General features: G+C 42.4%; 1 protein-coding gene and 1 long non-coding RNA gene across 2 annotated transcripts in view; both read right to left on the minus strand.

Annotated features, from left to right (window-relative positions):
- The window catches only part of LOC133538388 (uncharacterized), an 8257-nt gene extending 277 nt beyond the window's left edge, over positions 1-7980 (minus strand). Inside the window, exons 1-5 of the long non-coding RNA XR_009802989.1 lie at positions 4934-7980; positions 3939-4016; positions 3328-3405; positions 2718-2795; positions 92-163 (exon numbers count right to left, since the gene is read on the minus strand). This is a non-coding gene — a long non-coding RNA (uncharacterized LOC133538388). The remainder of the gene's footprint in view (positions 1-91; positions 164-2717; positions 2796-3327; positions 3406-3938; positions 4017-4933) is intronic.
- Positions 7981-12018: 4038 nt separating this feature from the next.
- desma (desmin a) lies at positions 12019-23340 on the minus strand. The gene is made up of 10 exons (XM_061879982.1): positions 22659-23340; positions 21953-22013; positions 21754-21849; positions 19132-19293; positions 18917-19042; positions 15998-16108; positions 15809-15918; positions 15676-15728; positions 14684-14775; positions 12019-12251 (listed from the first exon to the last, which is right to left on the minus strand). Exons 1-10 carry the CDS (start codon positions 23225-23227, stop codon positions 12210-12212), a joined length of 1422 nt encoding a protein of 473 aa, XP_061735966.1. The 5' UTR covers positions 23228-23340; the 3' UTR covers positions 12019-12209.
- Between the last annotated feature and the right edge of the window lie 1409 nt (positions 23341-24749).

The following is a 24749-nucleotide window of genomic DNA, read 5'->3' on the forward strand; positions in this document are numbered from 1 at the left end:
TTTCTTACTGAAGGAATAATGACTATAACACAGTGAAAAGGTGCAAAACGTAATATAATATTCTAGTAAATGATGTGGGTTATTTATTTACCCCGCTTTGGAGTGGACCAAGTGGAAGAAGCTTGAGACATACCCACTTCCAGCGATTTGTCCTGCTGTCAATCTGAAAGGAAGAATTAGAAAACTGTAAAAGTAAACATTTAACATATTGTGCTTTGTGAAGCAGCGGAGTATGTGTGTTGTCTGTCCATTTATGAATAATGCAGACCAGGAGTGTTGGCTGACTTCTTAACGTTTGCTTTCAGAGCGTGCATATCACAACATACAAGATGCCGTCATGGCGACACAACCTATCCCGGGCTACCGCGCATGCTCCTCACTCCTGTTGCATGCTGGGTAGGGTAGTTCTTTTTCCCCCTGGCTCATAACATTACAATATAGTACCATGTATATGTGTTCAGTTTATCAAAGCACCAAGCAAACAGATATGGTCATAATTATTTTAAGTGCACTACGCAGAATAAACACAACATTATTAATATTGCTACTAAGGATAATTTGATCAAAAATTCCCTAAAACAGCCCACTACCTATAATATAAGTTTTTTAAACATAAGATCCCTGATAAAAAAAAAATGTTTCTGCTGTTACCTCAGAAATTGCCTGTTCAGATGTTATGATTGTGGCTCAGAGATTTGTATGTAGATTATATTTATTTTCCATAACAAACAGGATAACTTAAATACCCTGGCAGTGGCAATAAGCTTAAATGTTTGTATTTACATTTTTGGAGTTGATTTTCATAAAATATGCTATTTAACTGCTACTGTTTAACAAGGACTGATTTAAATTGTGTTTGCACAACAAATGTTTTGGCGCTTTTGTTCATGTGGGAGAATATTCCAATAAAGGTGCACTACACACTACTTTTGAATTCATTATTGGGCTTTGCGTATACAATGCAGTTAATCGCGATTAATAAGAGAAATCAATCAATCAATCAATGTTTACTTATATAGCCCTAAATCACTAGTGTCTCAAAGGGCTGCACAAACCACCACGACATCCTCGGTAGGCCCACATAAGGGCAAGGAAAACTCACACCCAGTGGGACATCGGTGACAATAATGACCCAGTGGGACGTCGGTGATAGTGCGATTAACTTCGATTAAAAATTTTAATCGTTGCCCAGCCCTAATATATATACAAAAAAGTTGGGAAAATTGTGTTAGATGTAAATATAAACTGAATACAATGATTTGCAAATCCTTTTCAACCCATATTCAATTGAAAGCATTACAAAGACAACATATTTGATGTTAAAACTCAAACTTTTTTTTTTTGCAAATAATAATTAACTTAGAATTTCATGGCTGCAACACGTGCCAAAGTAGTTGGGAAAGGGCATGTTCACCACTGTGTTACATCACATTTTCTTTTAACAACACTCAATAAACGTTTGGGAACTGAGGAAACTAATTGTTGAAGCTTTGAAAGTAGAATTCTTTACCATTCTTGCTTGATGTAGAGCTTAAGTTGTCGTATTTTACGCTTCATAATGCGCTACACATTTTCGATGGGAGACATGTCTGGACTGCAGGCGGACCAGGAAAGTACCCGCACTCTTTTACTACGAAGACACGCTGTTGTAACACGTGGCTTGGCATTGTTTTGCTGAAATAAGCAGGGGCGTCCATGATAATGTTGCTTGGATGACAACATATGTTGCTCCAAAACCTGTATGGACCATTCAGCATTAATGGTGCCTTCTCAGATGTGTAAGTTACCCATGATTTGGGCACTAATACACCCCCATACCATCACACATGCTGGCTTTTGAACTTTGCGCCTATAACAATCCGGATGGTTATTTTCCTCTTTGTTCCGGAGAACACCACGTCCACAATTTCCATATATAATTTGAAATGTGGACTCGTCAGACCACAGAACACTTTTCCACTTTGCATCAGTCCATCTTAGATGAGCTCGGGCCCAGCGAAGCCCGCGACGTTCCTCTGTGTTGTTGATAAATGGCATTTGCTTTGCATAGTAGAGTTTTAACTTGCATTTACAGATGTAGCGACCAACTGTAGTAACTGACAGTGGTTTTCTGAAGTATTTCTGAGCCCATGTGGTGATATCTTTTACACACTGATGTCGGTTTTTAATGCAGTACATCGCTTACGTCCAGTGATTTCTCCAGATTCTCTGAACCTTTTGATAATTTTACGGACCCTAGATGGTAAAATCCCTAAATTCTTTGCAAAAAAAATGTTTAGCAGTTTTAACATCAAATATGTTGTCTTTGTAGCATATTCAACAGAATTGGGGTTGAAAATTCTTTGCAAATCATTGTATCCCGTTTATATGTACATCTAACACAATTTCCCAACTCATATGGAAACGGGGTTTGAATGTATTTATATATATATATATATAGCCTATTATTTGCGCACTATTTACAAGTTATGTACCAAAAACACGACCACCGAAAAAATACTTTGATCAATGAAAACAGCGCTGCAGAAACCGGCTGTAAACATCTCCTGTTTTGCTAAATATGAGTTCCAAACTCCCTACTGACTAACATGGATGTACCCTTACGAAAATGATGTCATATAAACTGATCTGTGAGAGATTAAAATTAATAAATGTCTTTCAAAATATAGGTTGGGTCAAATTTAGAGCAGATATAGTAAAAATAGACATGTAATAACCTGTTGGAGGGATGAAGTCGGTTTATGGCTGTCATCTGAATCTAGAGAATGTTGAGATAGAACCTCAACAGTTGGTTTCTGCAACAAAACACAAAAATATAATGTCATAACTAATTAATTATAACATTCTCACCACTTTTTGTTGATAAAAATCTGAGCATACAATGCCAGATAAAGGGTAAAAATGATTACAGAGTTTCAGCTCTTAGACAATTCATTAAGAATGTAACACACACAAAAATCTGGTTCAGAAAATATGAGGACCTGAATTGAGACACTCATTTTAAAGCTTTGACATTAACATTGTAACACACATTTTCTGGTTCAGAAAATATGAGGACCTTACATGAAACACACCTAAGTCTTTCTTGCTTCAAACAATATAAGGACATGACGAGTGCTCACATGTAGAATTTATGTTGTTGACTTGTAACATCTCCTGTTTTGCTAAACATGAGTTCTAAACTTCCTACTGACTAACATGGATGTACCCTTGCGAAAAAGTTGTCATATAAACTGATCTGTGAGAGATTAAAATAAATAAATGTCTTTCAAAATATAGGTTGGGTCAAATTTAGAGCAGATATAGTAAAAATAGACATGTAATAACCTGTTGGAGGGATGAAGTCAGTTAATGGCTCACATCTGAATCTGGAGAATGTTGAGATGGAACCTCAACAGTTGGTTTCTGCAACAAAACACAAAAATATAATGTCAAAACTAATTAATTATAACATTATCAGCACTTTTTGTTGATAAAACTCTGAGCATACAATGCCAGATAAATAGTAAAGATTATTACAGAGTTTCAGCTCTTAGACAATTAATTAAGAATATAAAACACACTAAAATCTGGTTCAGAAAATATGAGGACCTGAATTGAGACACTCATTTTAAAGCTTGGACATTAACATTGTAACACACACTAATCTGGTTTAGAAAATATGAGGACCTTATATGAAACACACCTAAGTCTTTCTTGGTTCAAACAATATAAGGACATGACGAGTGGTCACATGTAGAATGTATGATGTTGACTTGTAACATCTCCTGTTTTGCTAAACATGAGTTCCAAACTCCTTACTGACTAACATGGATGTACCCTTACGAAAATGTTGTCAAATAAACTGATCTGTGAGAGATTAAAATTAATAAATGTCTTTCAAAATATAGGTTGGGTCACATTTAGAGCAGATATAGTAAAAATAGACTTGTAATAACCTGTTGGAGGGATGAAGTCGGTTTATCGCTCACATCTGAATCTGGAGAATGTTGAGATAGAACCCCAACAGTTGGTGTCTGCAACAAAACACAAAAATATAATGTCAGAACTAATTAATTATAACATTAACAACCACTTTTGGTTGATAATATTCTGAGCATATAATTCTACATAAACAGTAAAGATTATTATAGCGTTTTAGCTCTTAGACTATTATTTAAGAATGTAACATTCACTAAAATGTGGTTCAGAAAATATGAGGACCTGGATTGAAACACTCATTTTAAAGCTTTGAATTAAACATTGTAACACACACTAATGTGGTTCAGAAAATATGAGGACCTTATATGAAACACACTGAAGTCTTTTTTAGTTCAAACAATATAAGTACATGACAAGTGATCACATACAGAATTCATGTTGCTGACCTGTAACATCTCCTGTTTTGCTAAACATGAGTTGTTATTTCCACACTGACTAACATGGATGTACCCTTAAAAAATGTTGTCATATAAACTGATCTGTGAGAGGTTAAAAGGATTAAATGTCTTTTGAAGTATAGGTTGTGTCAAGTTTTTAGCAGATATAGGGCAGCACGGTGGTACAGGGGTTAGTGCATGTGTGTCACAAATCGAAGGTCCTGAGTAGTCCTGAGTTAAATCCTGGGCTCGTGATCTTTCTGTGTGGCGTTTGCATGTTCTCCCCGTGACTGCGTGGGTTCCCTCCGGGTACTCCGGCTTCATCTTACCTCCAAAGACATGCACCTGGGGATAGGTTGATTGGCAACACTAAATTTGCCCTAGTGTGTGAATGTGAGTGTAAATGTTGTCTATTTGTGTTGGCCGTGTAATGAGGTGGCGACTTGTCCAGGGTGTACTCCGCCTTCCGCCCGAATGCAGCTCAGATAGGCTCAAGCACACCCCGCCACCCCAAAAAAGGGACAGGTAGTAGAAAATGGATGGATGGATGGATAGTAAAATAGTCAAGTAATAACCTGTTGGAGGGATGAAGTCGGTTTATCGCTCACATGAATCTGGAGAATGTTGAGATAGAACATCAACAGTTGGTGTCTGCAACAAAACACATAAAAATAATGTTAGAACTTATTAATTATAACATTATCAGCACTTTTTGTTGTTAACATTATGAGCATATAATGCCAGATAAATAGTAAAGATATTTATAGAGGGTTTCTGTCTCTTGTCCCGCTCATGTCTTGAGATGAACTTCCCTCGGTACTCGACCACAAAAGAACCTTTTTAAATTGATGCAAGAGCAAATACACCATATCCTGATAAAACAGTTTATCAATTAACAATGTTTGGAATATCTGTTTTAAAAAGCAATAATAATAGTCGTTACTTGACTAAAAATTCAATTACAAACAGAATTACTCTTTCATAAATGTAATTAATTATTAAATTAAGTACAAACCCCGTTTCCATATGAGTTGGGAAATGGTGTTAGATGTAAATATAAACAGAATACAATGATTTGCAAATCCTTTTCAAGCCATATTCAATTGAATATGCTACAAAGACAACATATTTGATGTTCAAACTTATAAACGTTTTTTTGGTGCAAATAATCAATAACTTTAGAATTTGATGCCAGCAACACGCGACAAAGAAGTTGGGAAAGGTGGCAATAAATACTGATAAAGTTAAGAAATGCTCATCAAACACTTATTTGGGACATCCCACAGGTGTGAAGGCTAATTTGGAACAGGTGGGTGCCATGATTGGGTATAAAAACAGCTTCCCAAAAAATGCTCAGTTTTTCACAGGAAAGGATGGGGCGAGGTACACCCCTTTGTCCACAACTGCGTGAGCAAATAGTCAAACAGTTTAAGAACAACGTTTCTCAAAGTGCAATTGCAAGAAATTTAGGGATTTCAATATCTACGCTCCATAATATCATCAAAAGGTTCAGAGAATCTGGAGAAATCACTCCACGTAAGCGGCATGTCTGGAAACTAACATTGAATAACCGTGACCTTCGATCCCTCAGACGGCACTGTATCAAAAACCGACATCAATCTCTAAAGGATATCACCACATGAGTTCAGGAACACTTCAGAAAACCCATCCATCCATCCATTTTCTACCGCTTATTCCCTTTTTGGGGTTGCGGGGGGCGCTGGTGCCTATCTCAGCTACAATCGGGCGGAAGGCGGGGTACACCCTGGACAAGTCGCCACCTCATCGCAGGGCCAACACAGATAGACAACATTTACACTCACATTCACACACTAGGGCCAATTTTTAGTGTTGCCAATCAACCTATCCCCAGGTGCATGTCTTTGGAAGTGGGAGGAAGCCGGAGTACCCGGAGGGAACCCACACATTCACGGGGAGAACATGCAAACTCCACACAGGAAGATCCCGAGGCTGGATTTGAACCCAGGACTGCAGGACCTTCGTATTGTGAGGCAGACGCACTAACCCCTCTGCCACCGTGAAGCCCACTTCAGAAAACCACTGTCACTAAATACAGTTTGTTGCTATATCTGTAAGTGCAAGTTAAAGCTCTATTATGCAAAGCGAAAGCCAATTATCAACATCCAGAAACGCCGCCGGCTTCTCTGGGCCCGAGATCATCTAAGATGGACTGATGCAAAGTGGAAAGGTGTTCTGTGGTCTAACGAGCCCAAATTTCAAATTGTTTTTGGAAATATTCGACACCGTTTCATCCGGATCAAAGGGGAAGCGAACCATCCAGACTGTTATCGACGCAAAGTTCAAAAGCCAGTATCTGTGATGGTATGTGGGTGCATTAGTGCCCAAGGCATGGGTAACTTACACATCTGTAAGTTACCCATCTGTTTGGAACAACATTTGCTGCCACTTAAGCGCCAACTTTTTCATGTACGCCCCTGCTTATTTCAGCAAGACAATGCCAAGCCACATTCAGCACGTGTTCAGCTTCATAAAAAAAGAGTGCAGGTACTTTCCTGACCGGCCTGCAGTCCTATCAAAAATGTGTGGTGCATTATGAAGCGTAAAATACGACAGAGGAGACCACGGACTGTTGAAGGACTGAAGCTCTACATAAAACAAGAATGGGAAAGAATTCCACTTTCAAAGCTTCAACAATTAGTTTCCTCAGTTCCCAAACGGTTATTGAGTGTTGTTGAAAGAAAAGGTGATGTAACACAGTGGTGAACATGCCCTTTCCCAACTACTTTGGCACGTGTTACAGCCATGAAATTCTAAGTTAATTATTATTTGTAAAAAAAATTATTCCGTTTGGATTTACATCTAACACAATTTCCCAACTCATATGGAAACGGGGTTTCTAATTAATGTGTTACTTGAAAAAGAAAAGTTTTAAATATCTAGCATATGCAGTTGAGAGACATTTCACGAGAGCAGAGTGTGTGTGTGCCTTTAAAAAGCTGTGCCTTTTGCCAAGTGGGACGTCAGCGCCCAGACATAGCAGAATAGTTCAGCTGTATTTTTTAGCTTAGCAGTGGCAGTTAAGATAGTTCTGTTGAATGTTTTTGTTTGCGTGTGGATGAGGCCTCTTTCTATTTGATATCGTGTTCGTAATTACTTCCGGGGGTTGCTTTCATTATTAATAAGATATTACCTGCACTAAATCTTTTGTGCTTCTAACGCTGTCTTGTTGACATACAATCACATCAAAAGTAGCATGCCACATTACATAAAACGCATCGTAACAGCGTTGTAGCGTACATAAAAGTTATTAGATTACTCGTTACCGGTAAAAGTAACAGCATTAGTAACATCGTTTTCATATACCGCTGTTATACCATCCATCCATCATCTTCCGCTTTTCCGAGGTGGGGTCGCGGTGGCAGCAGCCTAAGCAGGGAAGCCCAGACTTCCCTCTCCCCAGCCACTTCGTGTAGCTCTTCCCGGGGGATCCCGAGGCGTTCCCAGGCCAGCCGGGAGACATAGTCTTCCCTACGTGTCCTGGGTCTTCCCCGTGGCCTCCTACCGGTTGGACGTGCCCTAAACACCTCCCTAGGGAGGCGTTCGGGTGGCATCCTGACCAGATGCCCGAACCACCTCATCTGGCTCCTCTCGATGTGGAGGAGCAGCGGCTTTACTTTGAGTTCCTCCCGGATGGCAGAGCTTCTCACCCTATCTCTAAGGGAGAGCACCCCTACACGGCGGAGGAAACTCATTCCGGCTGCTTGTACCCGTGATCTTATCCTTTCGGTCATGACCCAAAGCTCATGACCATAGGTGAGGATGGGAACGTAGATCGACCGGTAAATTGAGAGCTTTGCCTTCCGGCTCAGCTCCTTCTTCACCACAACGGATCGATACAACGTCCGCATTACTGAAGACGCCGCACCGATCCGCCTGTCGATCTCACGATCCACTCTTCCCCCACTCGTGAACAAGACTCCGAGGGGCCATAGAGGTCGGGTGCATTGTGAGCTGGGCGGCAGCCGAAGGCAGGGCACTTGGCGGTCCGATCCTCGGCTACAGAAGCTAGCTCTTAGGACGTGGAACGCTGTTATTCCAAACACTTCTAATTAAAGCCATATAATACAACCTCTATTAGACAGTAAGGAAATGATCCAAATGAGATGTTGATACAGTTACCATTGACATGTTACATAACAAGACATACCTTTCCAATCACTGATCCACTGGGCCTTAAAACAAGACTTGTCACATCCAGATCACATAAACTCGGTGGCTTCAGCCTCAGGATTACGTCTCGCTCTTCTTTTGGGCACGATGTCTATATCATGTGTTGATGCGCCTAACGAATCCACACATAAAAATGAAAAAAGTCAGTGACACAGAAATAAAACAAAGAACTAAACCCTTCAAAAACTGTTAAATTTAGGCTCAATGCAGACATGAAGCTTCTCAAACAAAGTACTAATGTAACAATATCAGTAACATGCCAACTCCACAGTGCTTATCAGCTTGAAATATTTGTATTTGAGAAAAAGTATAAACAATATGAAGAACTCTAGTCTGTCTTGTTTAAAATTAAGACAAGGTTTACTTGCATAGTGATCAAGGGTGATGGGTCAAATGCAGAGAATAATTTCACCACACCTAGTGTGTGCCAATCACTGCTACTTATAATCTTCATTGCAACTTTAAAAAAAAAAAATTTAAATGCCTTGGCCTTGGCCCAGAACTGAAATGCTTTATTTAACCTCATAAAATCAAATCTGGTTGCAATTAATAACAAAAAACATTTTACTGTTCTTTATAATGAACTATTTTCCTATGTTAAAAAACATTGGTCTATTTAATTACGTTAAACTCCATTTTATGCTCACCTGATTCAACCATGCTGCCGAAGACTGTCAAAGATGGGATGTGGCCAAGATAGATGTCCCCCTCTGATGCTGCAGGTCCCGGAAGTGATGTTCACTGAGCGCTCTGTTGTGCTCAAAATCGTGTGTGAAGTTTTGTATTTCGATTATAAATGGTCCTTTTGGAAAACCCTTTTTATATATATATTCAATATTAAGTGTGATACGTGAGCTGTATAACTTCCAAGATGAAAATAGTTAACTAGTGATTTAGCCCTCTGTTAGGAGCAGACATCATCCACTGGCCAATCAGGCAGCGCCTAACTGAAAATTGGACCAATCAGACGCCGAGACTCTTCAGAGTGGGCGGAAGTAAGCATCTTGAACACAATGTGAAGTGAATACCTCCAAAAACAATCCCCAATTGAATCCAAAATTTGTCCCAAAGATAAAAATACCAAAATCATGTGCTATTGTAACCATTTGAAAATATTAAATACTGGATGTAGTTTGAATTCCATTTGAATTATCGCCTTTGTCTCAATCAAGGTTGAAGGTTTTTTTTCAGGCACATTTAAAGTAATTATTGTGCGGCATTGTATTTTAGACAACAGAATAGAAAAAAGCCCAATACAGTAAAATACTGAATCAAACCGATTAAATCATCACCATAATCCCTTTATTATTGATTGTCCAGCACAAATCCTCTCCAGATAAACCAAATGAATAGATAAAACTAACATAAAAAAGGTTGAGATCATCAGATCAGTTGAAAATGTGTTATTTGATTTAGAATTCAAAAGTATGTTTATTGCTGTAATGATTAGATGTTTTTCAAATGTTGGAGTGTGTGAGTTTCTGACCCACATGACATATGAGGACATATGACATATGAGGACAAGTGTGTGTGTGTGTGTGTCATAATAGCAAAGATGGCCACTAGGGGCAAAATCGAAGGTGACCAAAAAAATTAAACACACTTTCACACACTTTTTCTGAAAATTTGACAAATGAAGACTTTAGAGATTTTTGGTCTGGGAACATGCTGGGAGGGTCTAGAACACGATAGCATTGCGGGAAATATGGGGACATGGAAAATGTCCCCATATTTCAACAGGTCCTCATATGTAAGGTGAAATTTCATAAAAATGTCCCCATATGTCACTTTGACAAACGCACACACACACACACACACACACACACACGCACACACACACACACACGTTACCTGCTGGGTATATCAGTGGTCAAGATGACAGAAGTTGATTGTGTTAGAACAGGAGTCAACATTTGCCACTCAAAGAAACATTTTGACCCGTTTCACAAAATAAATAAAACAATTGATGGTATTGCAAAAATAAATACAAAAAAACAAGTGGAATGAGGTGAAATCTAATGAGAAAAAGTGGCAATGTTGACACAAAGCTGCCATGCAGGCAGTTTTTTTGTTCCTTTTGTCTTTATTTTCTTTTTTTTTCCATTGCTCAAAAAAAATTAATGAATTATTACTTAAAAATGATCACTTTAAAATGTTTTATGTGGAACATTTTTTTGCATATGTTGTGTGGTTGCCGTATAAAAACATCAAAGTTTTGACAAAAGAGCATAAAACAAACAAAATAATAGTTCAAACTTAAAATCCACAGATATACCTAAAGTTGATCTTGAAATTTAAGTGTTAAAAGTAAAAAAAACACTAATAAAAATACATCACTTTATGAGTGGGGAACCTTTCAAATCTCAAATATTGTTAGTAGGATTTTATTGAACTTTTCACTGTGATTAATCAAAATTAATAAATAATTCAAATCAATGCTGTCCTGCATTATTGATCTTTGAGGGCTTTAATTGCTAAATAAAGGAACTCTCCTGAAAGAATCAATAAAGTACTATCTATCTATCTAAATACTGCATATTTCAGTTTTACTATAAAAAAACAAGTTGTCTTTGACAGAAATGGCATAAAACCTTATTTATTTTACTGTTGATATAGAGATTTACTGTAAGCATTAAATAAATAATAATAATAATAATTTGACTTATTTTTAGTATGTTAATGACTATGCTCCCCAGGACCCCTAAGGATAAAAAAAAAAAAAATAAATAAAATCCATATGTTTTGTTATGGTTTGAAAATGAAAAATATCAAATGCTTAAATGTTTCTGTGTGCGGCCTTCTGTGGAAAAAGTTGGACACCCCTGTTATAGGAAGACCGAGGGTTAGACTGACCCGGGATAGGGGAGGCCAGCTTCAAGTGTTACAATTTTTACCAACCCTAAATATAAAAAAAAAAACTTAAGTTTTTTAATAGTTCTTGCATTTTCTACATTTCTCCTTATCTTTGAACCAAAATAAAAAAAACACTGATCCAAACCAAAATGAAATGGAGTTTTTAGACTTTTTTTGTGTATTTTCTCCAAATGAATTATGGGCATTGATCACCATTGAGATGTTTGTCAAACCCTATTATTATTATTATTATTAATATATTTATGTGTAAAAGCGATTTACATGGAGCAAACAACTTTATAGTGCTACAGTGTATTTAAAAAAAACAACAACAGCGCTGGAACCACAAATAAATAGTAAAAAATAAAAAGTAGAACAGCCTAATAGCTAGAACTAGCAAAAATATATCTAAAAAAATGTTGGTTTTAGTTTTTTTAAATAGGGGTTTTTAAGCCTTTTTTAAAAAACTTTCACAGTCTGTGGTGCCCTCAGGTGGTCAGGGAGTAGAATTGATTATTTAAATTCCAACTTTGGCCAGACATTAGAAGAATTAGTGTGTCTGGACATAAAAAAAAAAGGTATTTTGGCAGAAGAGTGGTGGTAACAAATGTTTATTTGGGCGAAGCAGACACTCTCACACTTTTCCCAAGGTCACATGACTCACTTTCTGTTTCCCTTTCCCCGCCGCACCCGCCCCCGGCCCCTCCAAATGCTAACTGTGGTGTGCTAGCTTCCCTGCAGGCTAGACTAGTCCTCCCGATGCTGCTGCTCCTCCGTGGGTCACGCTCACATGATGTCCTGCTGGTGCTGCGTGGACTCGCTGACCACCTGAGGACCACCAAGGTGTGACGTGAGAGAACTTTCAATCCAGGTAAGCATCATGCTGAGGGGGAGGGGCTAGGAGCTGCCTGAGCACATTTGAGGTCCTTTTGTCTTCTAAAAAGTTATTTCATCATGTTGAGTTTTTTCCCCCCAAACAAAGTCTCCTAACCTTGAATCTCCACTCTTAAAGACTTTTTAATGTCAGGCCACAATTTTACTAAAAAGTCACTCACTGGACTACTAACAAGGGCACTCTCGAATGAATGAATGAATGAATGAATGAATAGTTACAAGGCAAAGTCATTAGTGATAGTGACTTACTAAAGTGTGCTTTTAGAAGGCGGGGCTTGTTGCCGAGTGACAAGAGTTTTGTTAGCTTTAGCAGTTAGCAGCACACCCAGATGGTGTTACCTCGGCTACATAAAGAGACTTGATGTACTTCCATGGCTGCCATGTCAAAAAAACGGGGTATTGTTTGGATTAACCTATTGATACCTTTAACCTATTGATACCTTTAACTAATTGATATCCTTAACCTATTGATACCTTTAACCTATTGATACATGTAACCTATTGATACCTTTATCTTATTGATACCTTTAACCTATTGATACATTTAAGCTATTGATACTGTTAATCTATTGATACATTTAACCTATTGATACCTTTAACCTATTGATACCTTAAACCTATTGATACATGTAACCTATTGATACCTTTATCTTATTGATACCTTTAACCTATTGATACATTTAAGCTATTGGTACATGTAACCTATTGATACCTTTAACTAATTGATACCCTTAACCTATTGATACCTTTAATGTATTGATACATTTAACCTATTGATACCTTTAACGTATTGATACATTTAACCTATTGATACCTTTAACCTATTGATACCTTTAACTAATTGATACCCTTAACCTATTGATACCTTTATCTTATTGGTACCTTTAACTTATTTATACATTTAACCGATTGATATCTTTAACCTATTGATACATTTAACCTATTGATACATTTAACCTATTAATACTTGTAACCTATTGATACCTTTAACTAATTGATATCTTTAATCAATTGATACATTTAACATATTGATACATGTAACCTATTGATACCTTGAACCTATTGATACCTTTAACTAATTGATACCCTTAACCTATTGATACCTTTAACCTATTGATACATATAACCTATTGATACCTTTATCTTATTGATACATTTAACCTATTGATACCTTTAACCTATTGATACTGTTAACCTATTGATACCGTTAACCTATTGATACCTTTAACTAATTGATACCCTTAACCTATTGGTACCTTTAACCTATTGATACTGTAAACCTATTGATACCTTTAACCTATTGATACCTTTAACTAATTGATACCCTTAGCCTATTGATACCTTTAACCTATTGATACTGTTAACCTATTGATACCATTAACTAATTGATACCCTTAACCTATTGATACCTTTAATCTATTGATACATTTAACCTATTGATACCTTTAACTTATTGATACATTTAACCGATTGATATCTTTAACCTATTGATACATTTAACCTATTGATACATGTAACCTATTGATACCTTTAACTAATTGATATCTTTAATCAATTGATACATTTAACCTATTGATACTTTTATCTTATTGATACCTTGAACCTATTGATACCTTTAACCTATTGATACATTTAACTTATTGATACATTTAACCTTTTGATACATGTAACCTATTGATACCTTGAACCTATTGATACTTTTAATTGATTGATACCTTTAACCAATTGATACATTTAACCTATTGATACTTTTATCTTATTGATACCTTGAACCTATTGATACCTTTAACCTATTGATACATTTAACTTATTGATACATTTAACCTATTGATACATTTAACATATTGATACATGTAACCTATTGATACCTTGAACCTATTGATACTTTTAATTGATTGATACCTTTAACCAATTGATACATTTAACCTATTGATACTTTTATCTTATTGATACCTTGAACCTATTGATACCTTTAACCTATTGATACATTTAACTTATTGATACATTTAACCTTTTGATACCTTTAACTTATTGATACATTTAACCTGTTGATACATTTAACCTATTGATACCTGTAACCTATTGATACCTTTAACTAATTGATACCCTTAACCTATTGATACCTTTAACCAATTGATACATTTAACCTATTTATACATTTAACCTATTGATACTGTTAACCTATTGATACCTGTAACCTTATGTTTCATCTGGACATGAGGATGATTGTGTGTGTGTGTGTGTGTGTGCATGCGTGCGTGCATACGTGTGTGTGTGTGTGTGTGTGTGTGTGTGTGTGTGTGTGTGTGTGTGTGTGTGTGTGTGTGTGTGTGTGTGTGTGTGTGTGTGCGTGCGTGTGCTCCAACCTCGCCATCGCGGGTCTCGATGGTCTTAATGAGCACGGTCTTCTTTGAGTGGGTCTCAGCGGAGCGCTGAGGCTGAAATTCAGGGCTGGTCTCTGGAAAGAGAAGAGTCAGAGTCGTGGTGTTCTAAAGTCCAAGCCAGGGGTTGGTTCGCCAGCGAGCCAAAAGCTTGAGCTATCAAGCAGCACTGCTCTTGAGGGACTAAGGTCTAGCTACGCACATGGCCCAGCCACACTTTTTAAATAGTTCTTGCATTTTCTACATTTCTCCTTATCTTTGAACCAAAATAAAAAAACACTGATCCAAACCAAAATGAAATGGAGTTTTTAGACTTTTTTGTGTATTTTCTCCAGATGAATTATGGGCATTGATCACCATTGAGATGTTTGTCAAACCCTATTATTATTATTATTAATAATATATTTATGTGTAAAAGCGATTTACATGGAGGAAACAACTTTATAGTGCCACAGTGCATTTAAAAAAAAAAACTAAAAACAACAGCGCTGGAACCACGAATAAATAGTAAAAAATAAAAACTAAAACAACCTAATAGCTAGAACTAGCAGATATATATCTAAAAAAATTAAATTTTTTTATTTTTTTTTACGGGCTTTTAAGCCTTTTTTAAAAAACTTTCACAGTCTGTGGTGCCCTCAGGTGGTCAGGGAGTAGAATTGATTATTTAAATTCCAACTTTGACTGTCCCCCTCGTAGACCTCACTCCCCGATGTAACCTGCCCGGTTCGGTCCCTGCTGTCTGTCCCGCCCCGGACTCAAACCCGGGTCACTGGATTGAGAGACGAGCGTGCTAACTACTGAGCTGAGTTGTGTGGCCCTTGGGGGGTCACCGAGGTACACATGGCCCGGTCCCCGTCACCCCCACTCCGTGGCGGGAATGTGTTGCGTAACATGTGGTGCCCTCAGAATAGTACCGCCCATATATGGTGACGGCCTATAATTAGTCTTCCTGTGCCACGTTTCATGCATTTTACCTCTGAACCCAATGGAAGAGTAGCCAGACTGGACCTGACCGGTGGTGGTGATCCTGGACCAAGGCACAGAGAAGGTTTAAGAACATGGTTGGCAGGGTTGAAGGTGGTTGGGGGAGGGAAGGGGGGCACACACCTGCTCTCCTCGCCCTCCAGCAGCTTGCGGTAGGTGGCGATCTCGATGTCCAGGGCCATCTTCACATTGAGCAGGTCTTGGTACTCCCTCAGGTGACGGGCCATGTCGTCCTGCAAGATAAATAAACGTTTGACGACGCCGGCAAATAAAACCATCCGGCCTTCTTACGCGGGAATGTGCAGTACTCACCTTCATCTTGGCAATGTCCTCCTCCAGACGGGCAATGGTGTCCTGGTATCCGGAAGCCTCGTGACCCATGCGGTCTTCCATGTCCCTCATCTGGCGCAGCAGAGACTCGTTCTGTGGAGGACGAGAGGTTAACGGTCCACAAAAAGGCACAGGATATAAAAGGGTATTTCCTCCAGGCTTGTGGATAAAACACACACCCCTGGACTTTGATGCAAGTACAGTACACCAGAACTTCTCAATTCTCCCAAAAACGTTTTTACCCCCAAAGCCGCTCCGTCGCGACTGTAAATAGTATCATTTGTCTATGAAATTGTTGTAAGTACACCTCCGTATAACATCGTATCCTTAATAACATTAAAGAACAGAAAAATAAAGGAACATAGATCCTTGTACGACAAGCAATCACAGAAAAACATTTAAGTGTATTATTTCTCCTGACATTTAATTAGTTTGTTTCCTTATTTAAACTATAACAAATATTTGGACCGACTTCAACCATTTGATCACCAAAAAATCCATCCATCCATCCATTTCCTACCGGTTATCCCTTTTGGGGCTGCAGGGGGGTGTATGTAATATAAAACTAATGATCACTACAATGGGGCAGCACGGTGGGACAGGGGTTAGTGCGTCTGCCTCACAATATGAAGGTCCTGAGTAGTCCTGGATTCAATCCTGGGCTCGGGATCTTTCTGTGTGGAGTTTGCATGTTCTCCCCATGACTGCGTGGGTTCTACTTCGGCTTCCTCCCACCTCCAAAGACATGCACCTGGGGATAGGCCCCTCCCACCTCCAAAGACATGCACCTGGGGATAGGTCCCTCCCACCTCCAAAGACATGCACCTGGGGATAAGCCCCTCCCACCTGCAAAGACATGCACCTGGGGATAGGCCCCTCTCACTTCCAAAGACATGCACTTGGGGATAGGCCCCTCCCACCTCCAAAGACATTCACCTGGGGATAGGCCCCTCCCACCTGCAAAGACATGCACCTGGGGATAGGCCCTTCCCACCTGCAAAGACATGCACCTGGGGATAGGCCCCTCCCACCTCCAAAGACATGCACCTGGGGATAGGACCCTCCCACCTCCAAAGACATTCACCTGGGGATAGGCCCCTCCCACCTCCAAAGACATGCACCTGGGGATAGGCCCCTCCTACCTCCAAAGACATTCACCTGGGGATAGGCCCCTCCCACCTCCAAAGACATGCACCTGGGGATAGGCCCCTCCCACCTCCAAAGACATGCACCCGGGGATAGGCCCCTCCTACCTCCAGAGACATTCACCTGGGGATAGGCCCCTCCCACCTCCAAAGACATGCACCTGGGGATAGGCCCCTCCCACCTCCAAAGACATGCACCTGGGGATAGGCCCCTCCCACCTCCAAAGACATGCACCTGGGGATAAGCCCCTCCCACCTGCAAAGACATGCACCTGGGGATAGGCCCCTCCCACCTGCAAAGACATGCACCTGGGGATAGGCCCCTCCCACCTGCAAAGACATGCACCTGGGGATAGGCCCCTCTCACCTCCAAAGACATGCACCTGGGGATAGGCCCCTCCCACCTCCGAAGACATGCACCTGGGGATAGGCCACTCCCACCTCCGAAGACATGCACCAGGGGATAGGCCCCTCCCACCTCCGAAGACATGCACCTGGGGATAGGCCCCTCCTACCTCCAAAGACATTCACCTGGGGATAGGCCCCTCCCACCTCCAAAGACATGCACCTGGGGATAGGCCCCTCCCACCTCCAAAGACATGCACCTGGGGATAGGCCCCTCCTACCGCCAGAGACATTCACCTGGGGATAGGCCCCTCCCACCTCCAAAGACATGCACCTGGGGATAGGCCCCTCCCACCTCCAAAGACATGCACCTGGGGATAGGCCCCTCCCACTTCCAAAGACATGCACCTGGGGATAGGCCCCTCCCACCTCCAAAGACATGCACCTGGGGATAAGCCCCTCCCACCTGCAAAGACATGCACCTGGGGATAGGCCCCTCCCACCTGCAAAGACATGCACCTGGGGATAGGCCCCTCCCACCTGCAAAGACATGCACCTGGGGATAGGCCCCTCTCACCTCCAAAGACATGCACCTGGGGATAGGCCCCTCCCACCTCCGAAGACATGCACCTGGGGATAGGCCACTCCCACCTCCGAAGACATGCACCAGGGGATAGGCCCCTCCCACCTCCGAAAACATGCACCTGGGGATAGGTGGATTGGCAACACTAAATGGTCCTTAGTGTGTGAATGTTGTCTGTCTGTGTTGGCCCTGTGATGAGGTATGAGGTAGCGACTTGTCCAGGGTGTACACCGCCTTCCGCCCGAATGCAGCTGAGATAGGCTCCAGCACAAACGCGACCCCAAACGGGACAAGCAATAGAAAATGGATGGATGGATGGATCACTACAATGATCACATTTTGCTTTTCAAAGCAGGTTCGAAGCATGATACTGATAAAGGATCCCCCCCCCCCCCCTTTCGAGCCCTGGCGGTTTGGTGGACTACGGAGCAGAGCCCTAGTGGCTGCAGCTTCGGACCGAATGCCCACCAACTCCACACCCTGTTGCAAGTCAGGAAATTCTGTGTGACCTAATGTGTTTAGGGTTTTTTTCCTGGTCTCAAACTGAGTTCCTACGCCCCCTTTCCGACCTTTTTTCATTTGACACCGCCCATGTGACCATCCACCACTCTTCCTTTTCTCTACACCCTGTACTCTTGGACGGTTGTACTAAAAACTCATTTAGTGGTATGACAATAAAGTTCTATGCTGTTCAAGACCTAGTGGTACTACCAGAGGTGTGTTTCTAGCACATTTACTATTTTCTGAAAATGTCAGTCATTAGAAGCCCCTTGGTTTCTGTTCCAGGTAGTGGCTTCACACTTTCCAGAAGTGTGGTTCAGTACTCACTGTTCCCTTGAGTGAGTCAATCTCACAGGTGTAGGACTGGATCTGGTGTCTGTACTCCATGCTGTCCTGTTTGGCTTGACGCAGGGCATCGTTGTTCTTTGAGACGGCCTGGTTCAGATCGGTGACCTGGGGAAAGACGGGGTTAGCCGTGGACAAAGTCTACCGCTTGAGAGTGAACGGACTTGGTTTGGTGATCATCAGTGAAAGTGGACCACCTTAGACTTGTACCAGTCCTCGGCCTCTGACATGTTCTTGGCTGCGATACCCTCGTACTGCACGCGGATGTCCCTCAAAGCGGCAGTCAAGTCGGGTTTGGACATGTCCATCTGGATCTGCACCTGCGTGTCCTGCATATGGCTCTGCAGCTCACGGATCTCCTGTAAAGAAATCGTTTGCCAAAAAACTGAATGACGAAGGTCAAGACTCTTCATTCACAGACTAATCATTGCCAATATTTTGGTAACTTTAGGTGTTGTCAGTGGAGAAAAACCAATGCATGCTGGGTAAACTGGAGACGTGTGTTTGTGTAGATGCTCCCTGGGATTAGGTCCAGGGTGCACAAAGTCCTGTGTCACCTTGAACAGAATGTTGAATAATGGATGTAAAGGGTGGAAGAGTATAAAGTCGATGTACAGCGGTGGTCAAAAATGTACATACCCTTGTAAAGAACAGAAGTCTGCGGGCTATAGACCGTTTTCCGTTCGGGCTCCAGTACTCTGGAATGCCCTCCCGGTAACAGTTCGAGATGCTACCTCAGTAGAAGCATTTAAGTCTCACCTTAAAACTCATCTGTATACTCTAGCCTTTAAATAGACCTCCTTTTTAGACCAGTTGATCTGCCGCTTCTTTTCTTTCTCCTATGTCTGGTCCGATGACCATGGATGAAGTACTGGCTGTCCAGAGTCGAGACCCAGGATGGACCGCTCGTCGGGACCCAGGATGGACCGCTCGCCTGTATCGGTTGGGGACATCTCTACGCTGCTGATCCGCTTGAGATGGTTTCCTGTGGACGGGACTCTCGCTGCTGTCTTGGATCCGCTTTGAACTGAACTCTCGCGGCTGTGTTGGAGCCACTATGGATTGAACTTTCACAGTATCATGTTAGACCCGCTCGACATCCATTGCTTTCGGTCCCCTAGAGGGGGGGGGGGGGGGGGTTGCCCACATCTGAGGTCCTCTCCAAGGTTTCTCATAGTCAGTATTGTCACTGGCGTCCCACTGGATGTGAATTCTCCCTGCCCACTAGGTGTGAGTTTTCCTTGCCCTTTTGTGGGTTCTTCCGAGGATGATGTAGTCGTAATGATTTGTGCAGTCCTTTGAGACATTTGTGATTTGGGGCTATATAAATAAACATTGATTGATTGATTGATCATGTCGTGGCTGTCTTGAGTTTCCACTCATTTCTACAACCCAACCTCCCCCCTGAAGATTTTAGCTTGTTCTGAAGAACTTGGAGCTAATCCTCCCTTTTCATTGTCCCATTTAAAGCAGCAAAACAAACCCAGAGCATAACACTACCACCACCACTGTAGGAATGATGTTCCTGGGATTAGAAGCCTAACCTTTTCTCCTCCAAACATATTGCTTGGTTTTGTGGCCAAACAGCTGACTTTTTTGTTTCATGGACAAAGATCATCAATCAATCAATCAATGTTTAATTATATAGCCCCAAATCACAAATGTCTCAAAGGGCTGCACAAATCATTACGACTACAACATCCTCGGAAGAACCCACAAAAGGGCAAGGAAAACTCACACCCAGTGGGCAGGGAGAATTCACATCCAGTGGGACGCCAGTGACAATGCTGACTATGAGAAACCTTGGAGAGGACCTCAGATGTGGGCAACCCCCCCCCTCTAGGGGACCGAAAGTAATGGATGTCGAGCGGGTCTAACATGATACTGTGAAAGTTCAATCCGTAGTGGCTCCAACACAGCCGCGAGAGTTCAGTTCAAGCGGATCCAAGACAGCAGCGAGAGTCCCGTCCACAGGAGACCATCTCAAGCGGAGGCGGATCAGCAGCGTAGAGATGTCCCCAACCGATACAGGCGAGCAGTCCATCCTGGGTCCCGACGAGCGGTCCATCCTGGGTCTCGACTCTGGACAGCCAGTACTTCATCCATGGTCATCGGACCGGACCCCCTCCACAAGGGAGGGCGGGGACATAGGAGAAAGAAAAGAAGCGGCAGATCAACTGGTCTAAAAAGGAGGTCTATTTAAAGGCTAGAGCATACAGATGAGTTTCTGAGTTTCTTCTGGAGGAAGGTTGCATTGTCAGATCGAAAAAATGTTGAGCTGTTTGGCCACAATACCCAGCAATTCGTTTGGAGGAGAACAGGTGAGGCCTTTACTCCCTAAAACACCGCACCTACCGTCGAGCCCTGGCGCACTTGGAACTGGTGCAGTAAATGGGACAATGAAAAAAGGAGGATTAGCTCCAAATTCTTCAGGACAACCGGAGGTTGGGTCTTGGGCGCAGTTGGCTGTTCCAACAGGACAAAAAATAAGAGTTGTAGAAATGATTGGTAACTCGAGACCACCAGGACATGATGTTCTCTACAGGGGTATGTACACTTTTGACCACCATTGTACATGAAGCTCATTTATTGAGCCTTGGTCGGGCTCAGCTGTCTTGAGGTCCAACCAAATGTATAAATAACTTTGCATCTGTTCACGTAGACTTTCTGCTCCACTCACGGTCCCAGCTGTCTCCCATCAGTCCGCACTTTAGACCTCCTCAAAGGTCAAACACGAGGCTTCTTTTGTTCACGTTCAAGTGAGACATGTTCCATCTCCTCAATATCACAAACATCCCAACGCCCGGCTCGTAACAAACCTCCTCATGTATCTTCTTGAGGAATGCGATTTCTTCTTGCAGACTTTCAATGCGTCTCTCCAGGTCCAGCCTGGCCAGGGTAGCGTTGTCCACGTCCTGTGCAGAGACCAAAGAAATGGTTAGCCTCGACCCGGTCTGACTTCACGGAGCAACGCTGCCAAAGCGTCAAATAGAACCAGTGAAGAAAAACATTTCGTACGGCTCTGAAGGCAGACAAGTTGTTCTCGGCTTCTTCCTTCTGGTGAATCTCCTCCTGTAGTCTGCGGGCGGAAACCGGAAGAAACAATGAGACTTGTACTCATCTGAAAACTGTTTGAGTCCTAGAGCATCACAACGAAGCCTGAGGGGTTGGTGTGTCTGGCATAAAACAACTACACCTGGGGACATCCATCCATTCATTTCCTACCGCCTGTCCTGTTCAGGGTCGCGGGGGTGCTGGAGCCTATCTCAGCTGCATTCGGGCGGGAAGCAGGTTACACCCTGGACAAGTCGCCACCTCATCACAGGGCCAACACAGATAGACAGACAACACTCACAGACTAGGGACCATTTAGTGTTGCCAATCAACCTATCCCCAGGTGCATGTCTTTGGCGGTGGGAGGGAGCCGGCGTACCCGTAGGGAACCCACACAGTCACGGGGAGAACATACACACAGAAAGATCCCGAGCGCAGGAACGAACCCAGGACCTTTGTATTGTGAGGCAGACGCACTAACCCCTGTCCCGCCCTGGTGCCGTTTCTAGAATTAGCTCTTCAGTGTGAACCCTAAATGACTGCAGAACGTAGGTCAAAAAGGTGTGACTAGGTGTGATTCTGTTCCTTGGCTCATCTAATAATCATTCAAACTTGAACGTGAATGACTCTCCCGGGTTTGTTATGGACCTTCACCCGTTCTCTCGCCTACCTGAGCTTCAGTTTCTGCAGGTCGTCAGCCAGGTTGTCTCTCTCCACCTCCATACGGGCGCGCTGGTTGGACGCAGCTTCTATCTGCCTCCTCAGCTCCCTCATCTCCTCCTCGTACATCTCGGCTACACGGCCGGGTCCCTCGCGGCCCTTCAGGTGCTCGATCTCCACGGTCAGCGCCGCGTTCTGCTGCTCCAGGAAACGGACCTTCTCAATGTAGCTGGCAAAGCGGTCGTTGAGATGCTGAAGCTCGGCTTTCTCGTTGGTCCTTGTGCTGAGGAAGTCTTGGTTCATGGCGTCGGCCAGGTTGAAGTCCAGTTTCTCGCCGTAGGAGCGCATGGCTGTGGAGGCGCCCAGGCCGGCGCCCCCGGATGAGACTCTGTAGCTGGAAAAGGAGGGAACGCCGCTGCTCTTCAACTCATAGACTCGAGTAGACTTACTGGAGGCTGAGCTGCGGCCACCTCCGTGAGTGGAGAAGAGGGACGACATGGGGGTTGAACCAATGCCAGAACCAAAGGTGCGGCGGTATGAGGAGGCCGTCTGGGCCGAGGTGGAATAGGACTTGCTCATGGCTGCTGGTTTGACTCCGTGGTGGGATAGAGTTGCTTGAGAAGCCAAAACCCAACTGTCCTGATGGGCAACTGGGAGCGGGACCGAGTGAAGGAACGCCGGGCAGCGAGCGCGGCTATTTGTAGCTTTGCCACGCCCACCGTCGCTCCGACACGTTCTTGGTGCCCTCCCACTCGTCTGTTTGACCTCTTCTCCGGAGCTTCCTTTTCTTTACACTTCACCTTAATCTGGGTTTTATTAGGGTTAATAGTCCCAACCGAGGCTTGGAACTCATCACCAGCACGATCTTAAAGACTCAAAAGGAAAAAAGTTATCTTTAGCACCCTGGGCTTTCTAGGGTTGACCCTGGCACGCAGCTAAAGATGCGTAGGTGCGGCATTTTTAGAAGCACTCCCCTGTTCTTGACCCATACTAAGACCAAAGAGGTCTTTCCTCCACATCTCTCACTGACTTTCTCCCCCCCCGACTGCTCCCCCCGCCTGCCAGTCGTCCGTTCAGCTGTCCAACGGGTCCAGTTTCAGGAGCTTGAAAGCCCGCATGTGTGAGTGAGTGTTCTTTAATGGACGCATGATTGAGGCCGCATATGTGAGCGGTCACTCAAACAACCCCGGACCATTATAGTCCGGCCAGCAGCAAAGTTCCTTAAACACTGGATAGCAGTCAAGGCCACATAAGCGCACGTAACAGACCTGTACCTCCAAGTCTAAAGATTCTATTCTTGGCTAAAACACACGGGTGGTCAAAAGTGGACATACCCTTGGAAAGAACATCATGTCATGACTTTCCAATCATTTTTACAACTCTTATTTGTTTGTGATGTAGTGATTGGAGCACATACTTGTTGCTCACAAACAAAACATGTGAGCAATCAAAAGTATACGTACAGCAATGTTAATATTTGCTGACATGTCCCTTGGCAAGTTTCATGACAGGGACTTGTTTCTTTAGCATTGTCCACACCTTTAAGTCAGGCCATTCTATAACCTTTCATTCTAGCCTGATTTAGCCATTCCTTTACCACTTTTGAGGTGTGTTTGGGGTCATTGTCCTGTTGGAACACCCAACTGAGCCCAAGACCCAACCTTCAGTTGTCCTGAAGAATTTGGAGCTAATCCTCCTTTTTCATTGTCCCATTTAAAGAACGAGTTCCATTGGGAGCAAAACAGGCCCAGAGCATAATACTACCACCACCATGCTTGACGGTATGCATGCTGTTCCTGGGATTAAAGGCTTCACCTTTTCTCCTCCCAACATATTGCTGGCTATTGTGGCCAAACAGATCACTTTTGGTTTCATCTGACCACAGAACTTTCCTCCAGAAGGTCTTATCTTTGACTATGTGATGTCCGATGAAACAAAAATGTTTCACGAAAATGGGGGAATTTTGGGAAAAGCGGGAATTTTTTTAGAAAATGTTAAAAGACTTGAATTTGGAGGTAATCTTCCATTTTTATTGTCCCATTTAAAGAACAAGTTCCATTGGCAGCAAAACAAGCCCAGAGCATAATACTAACACCACCAT

This window comes from Nerophis ophidion, linkage group LG19 (genome assembly GCF_033978795.1).
Source record: "Nerophis ophidion isolate RoL-2023_Sa linkage group LG19, RoL_Noph_v1.0, whole genome shotgun sequence".
Classification (NCBI taxonomy): Eukaryota; Metazoa; Chordata; class Actinopteri; order Syngnathiformes; family Syngnathidae; genus Nerophis; species Nerophis ophidion.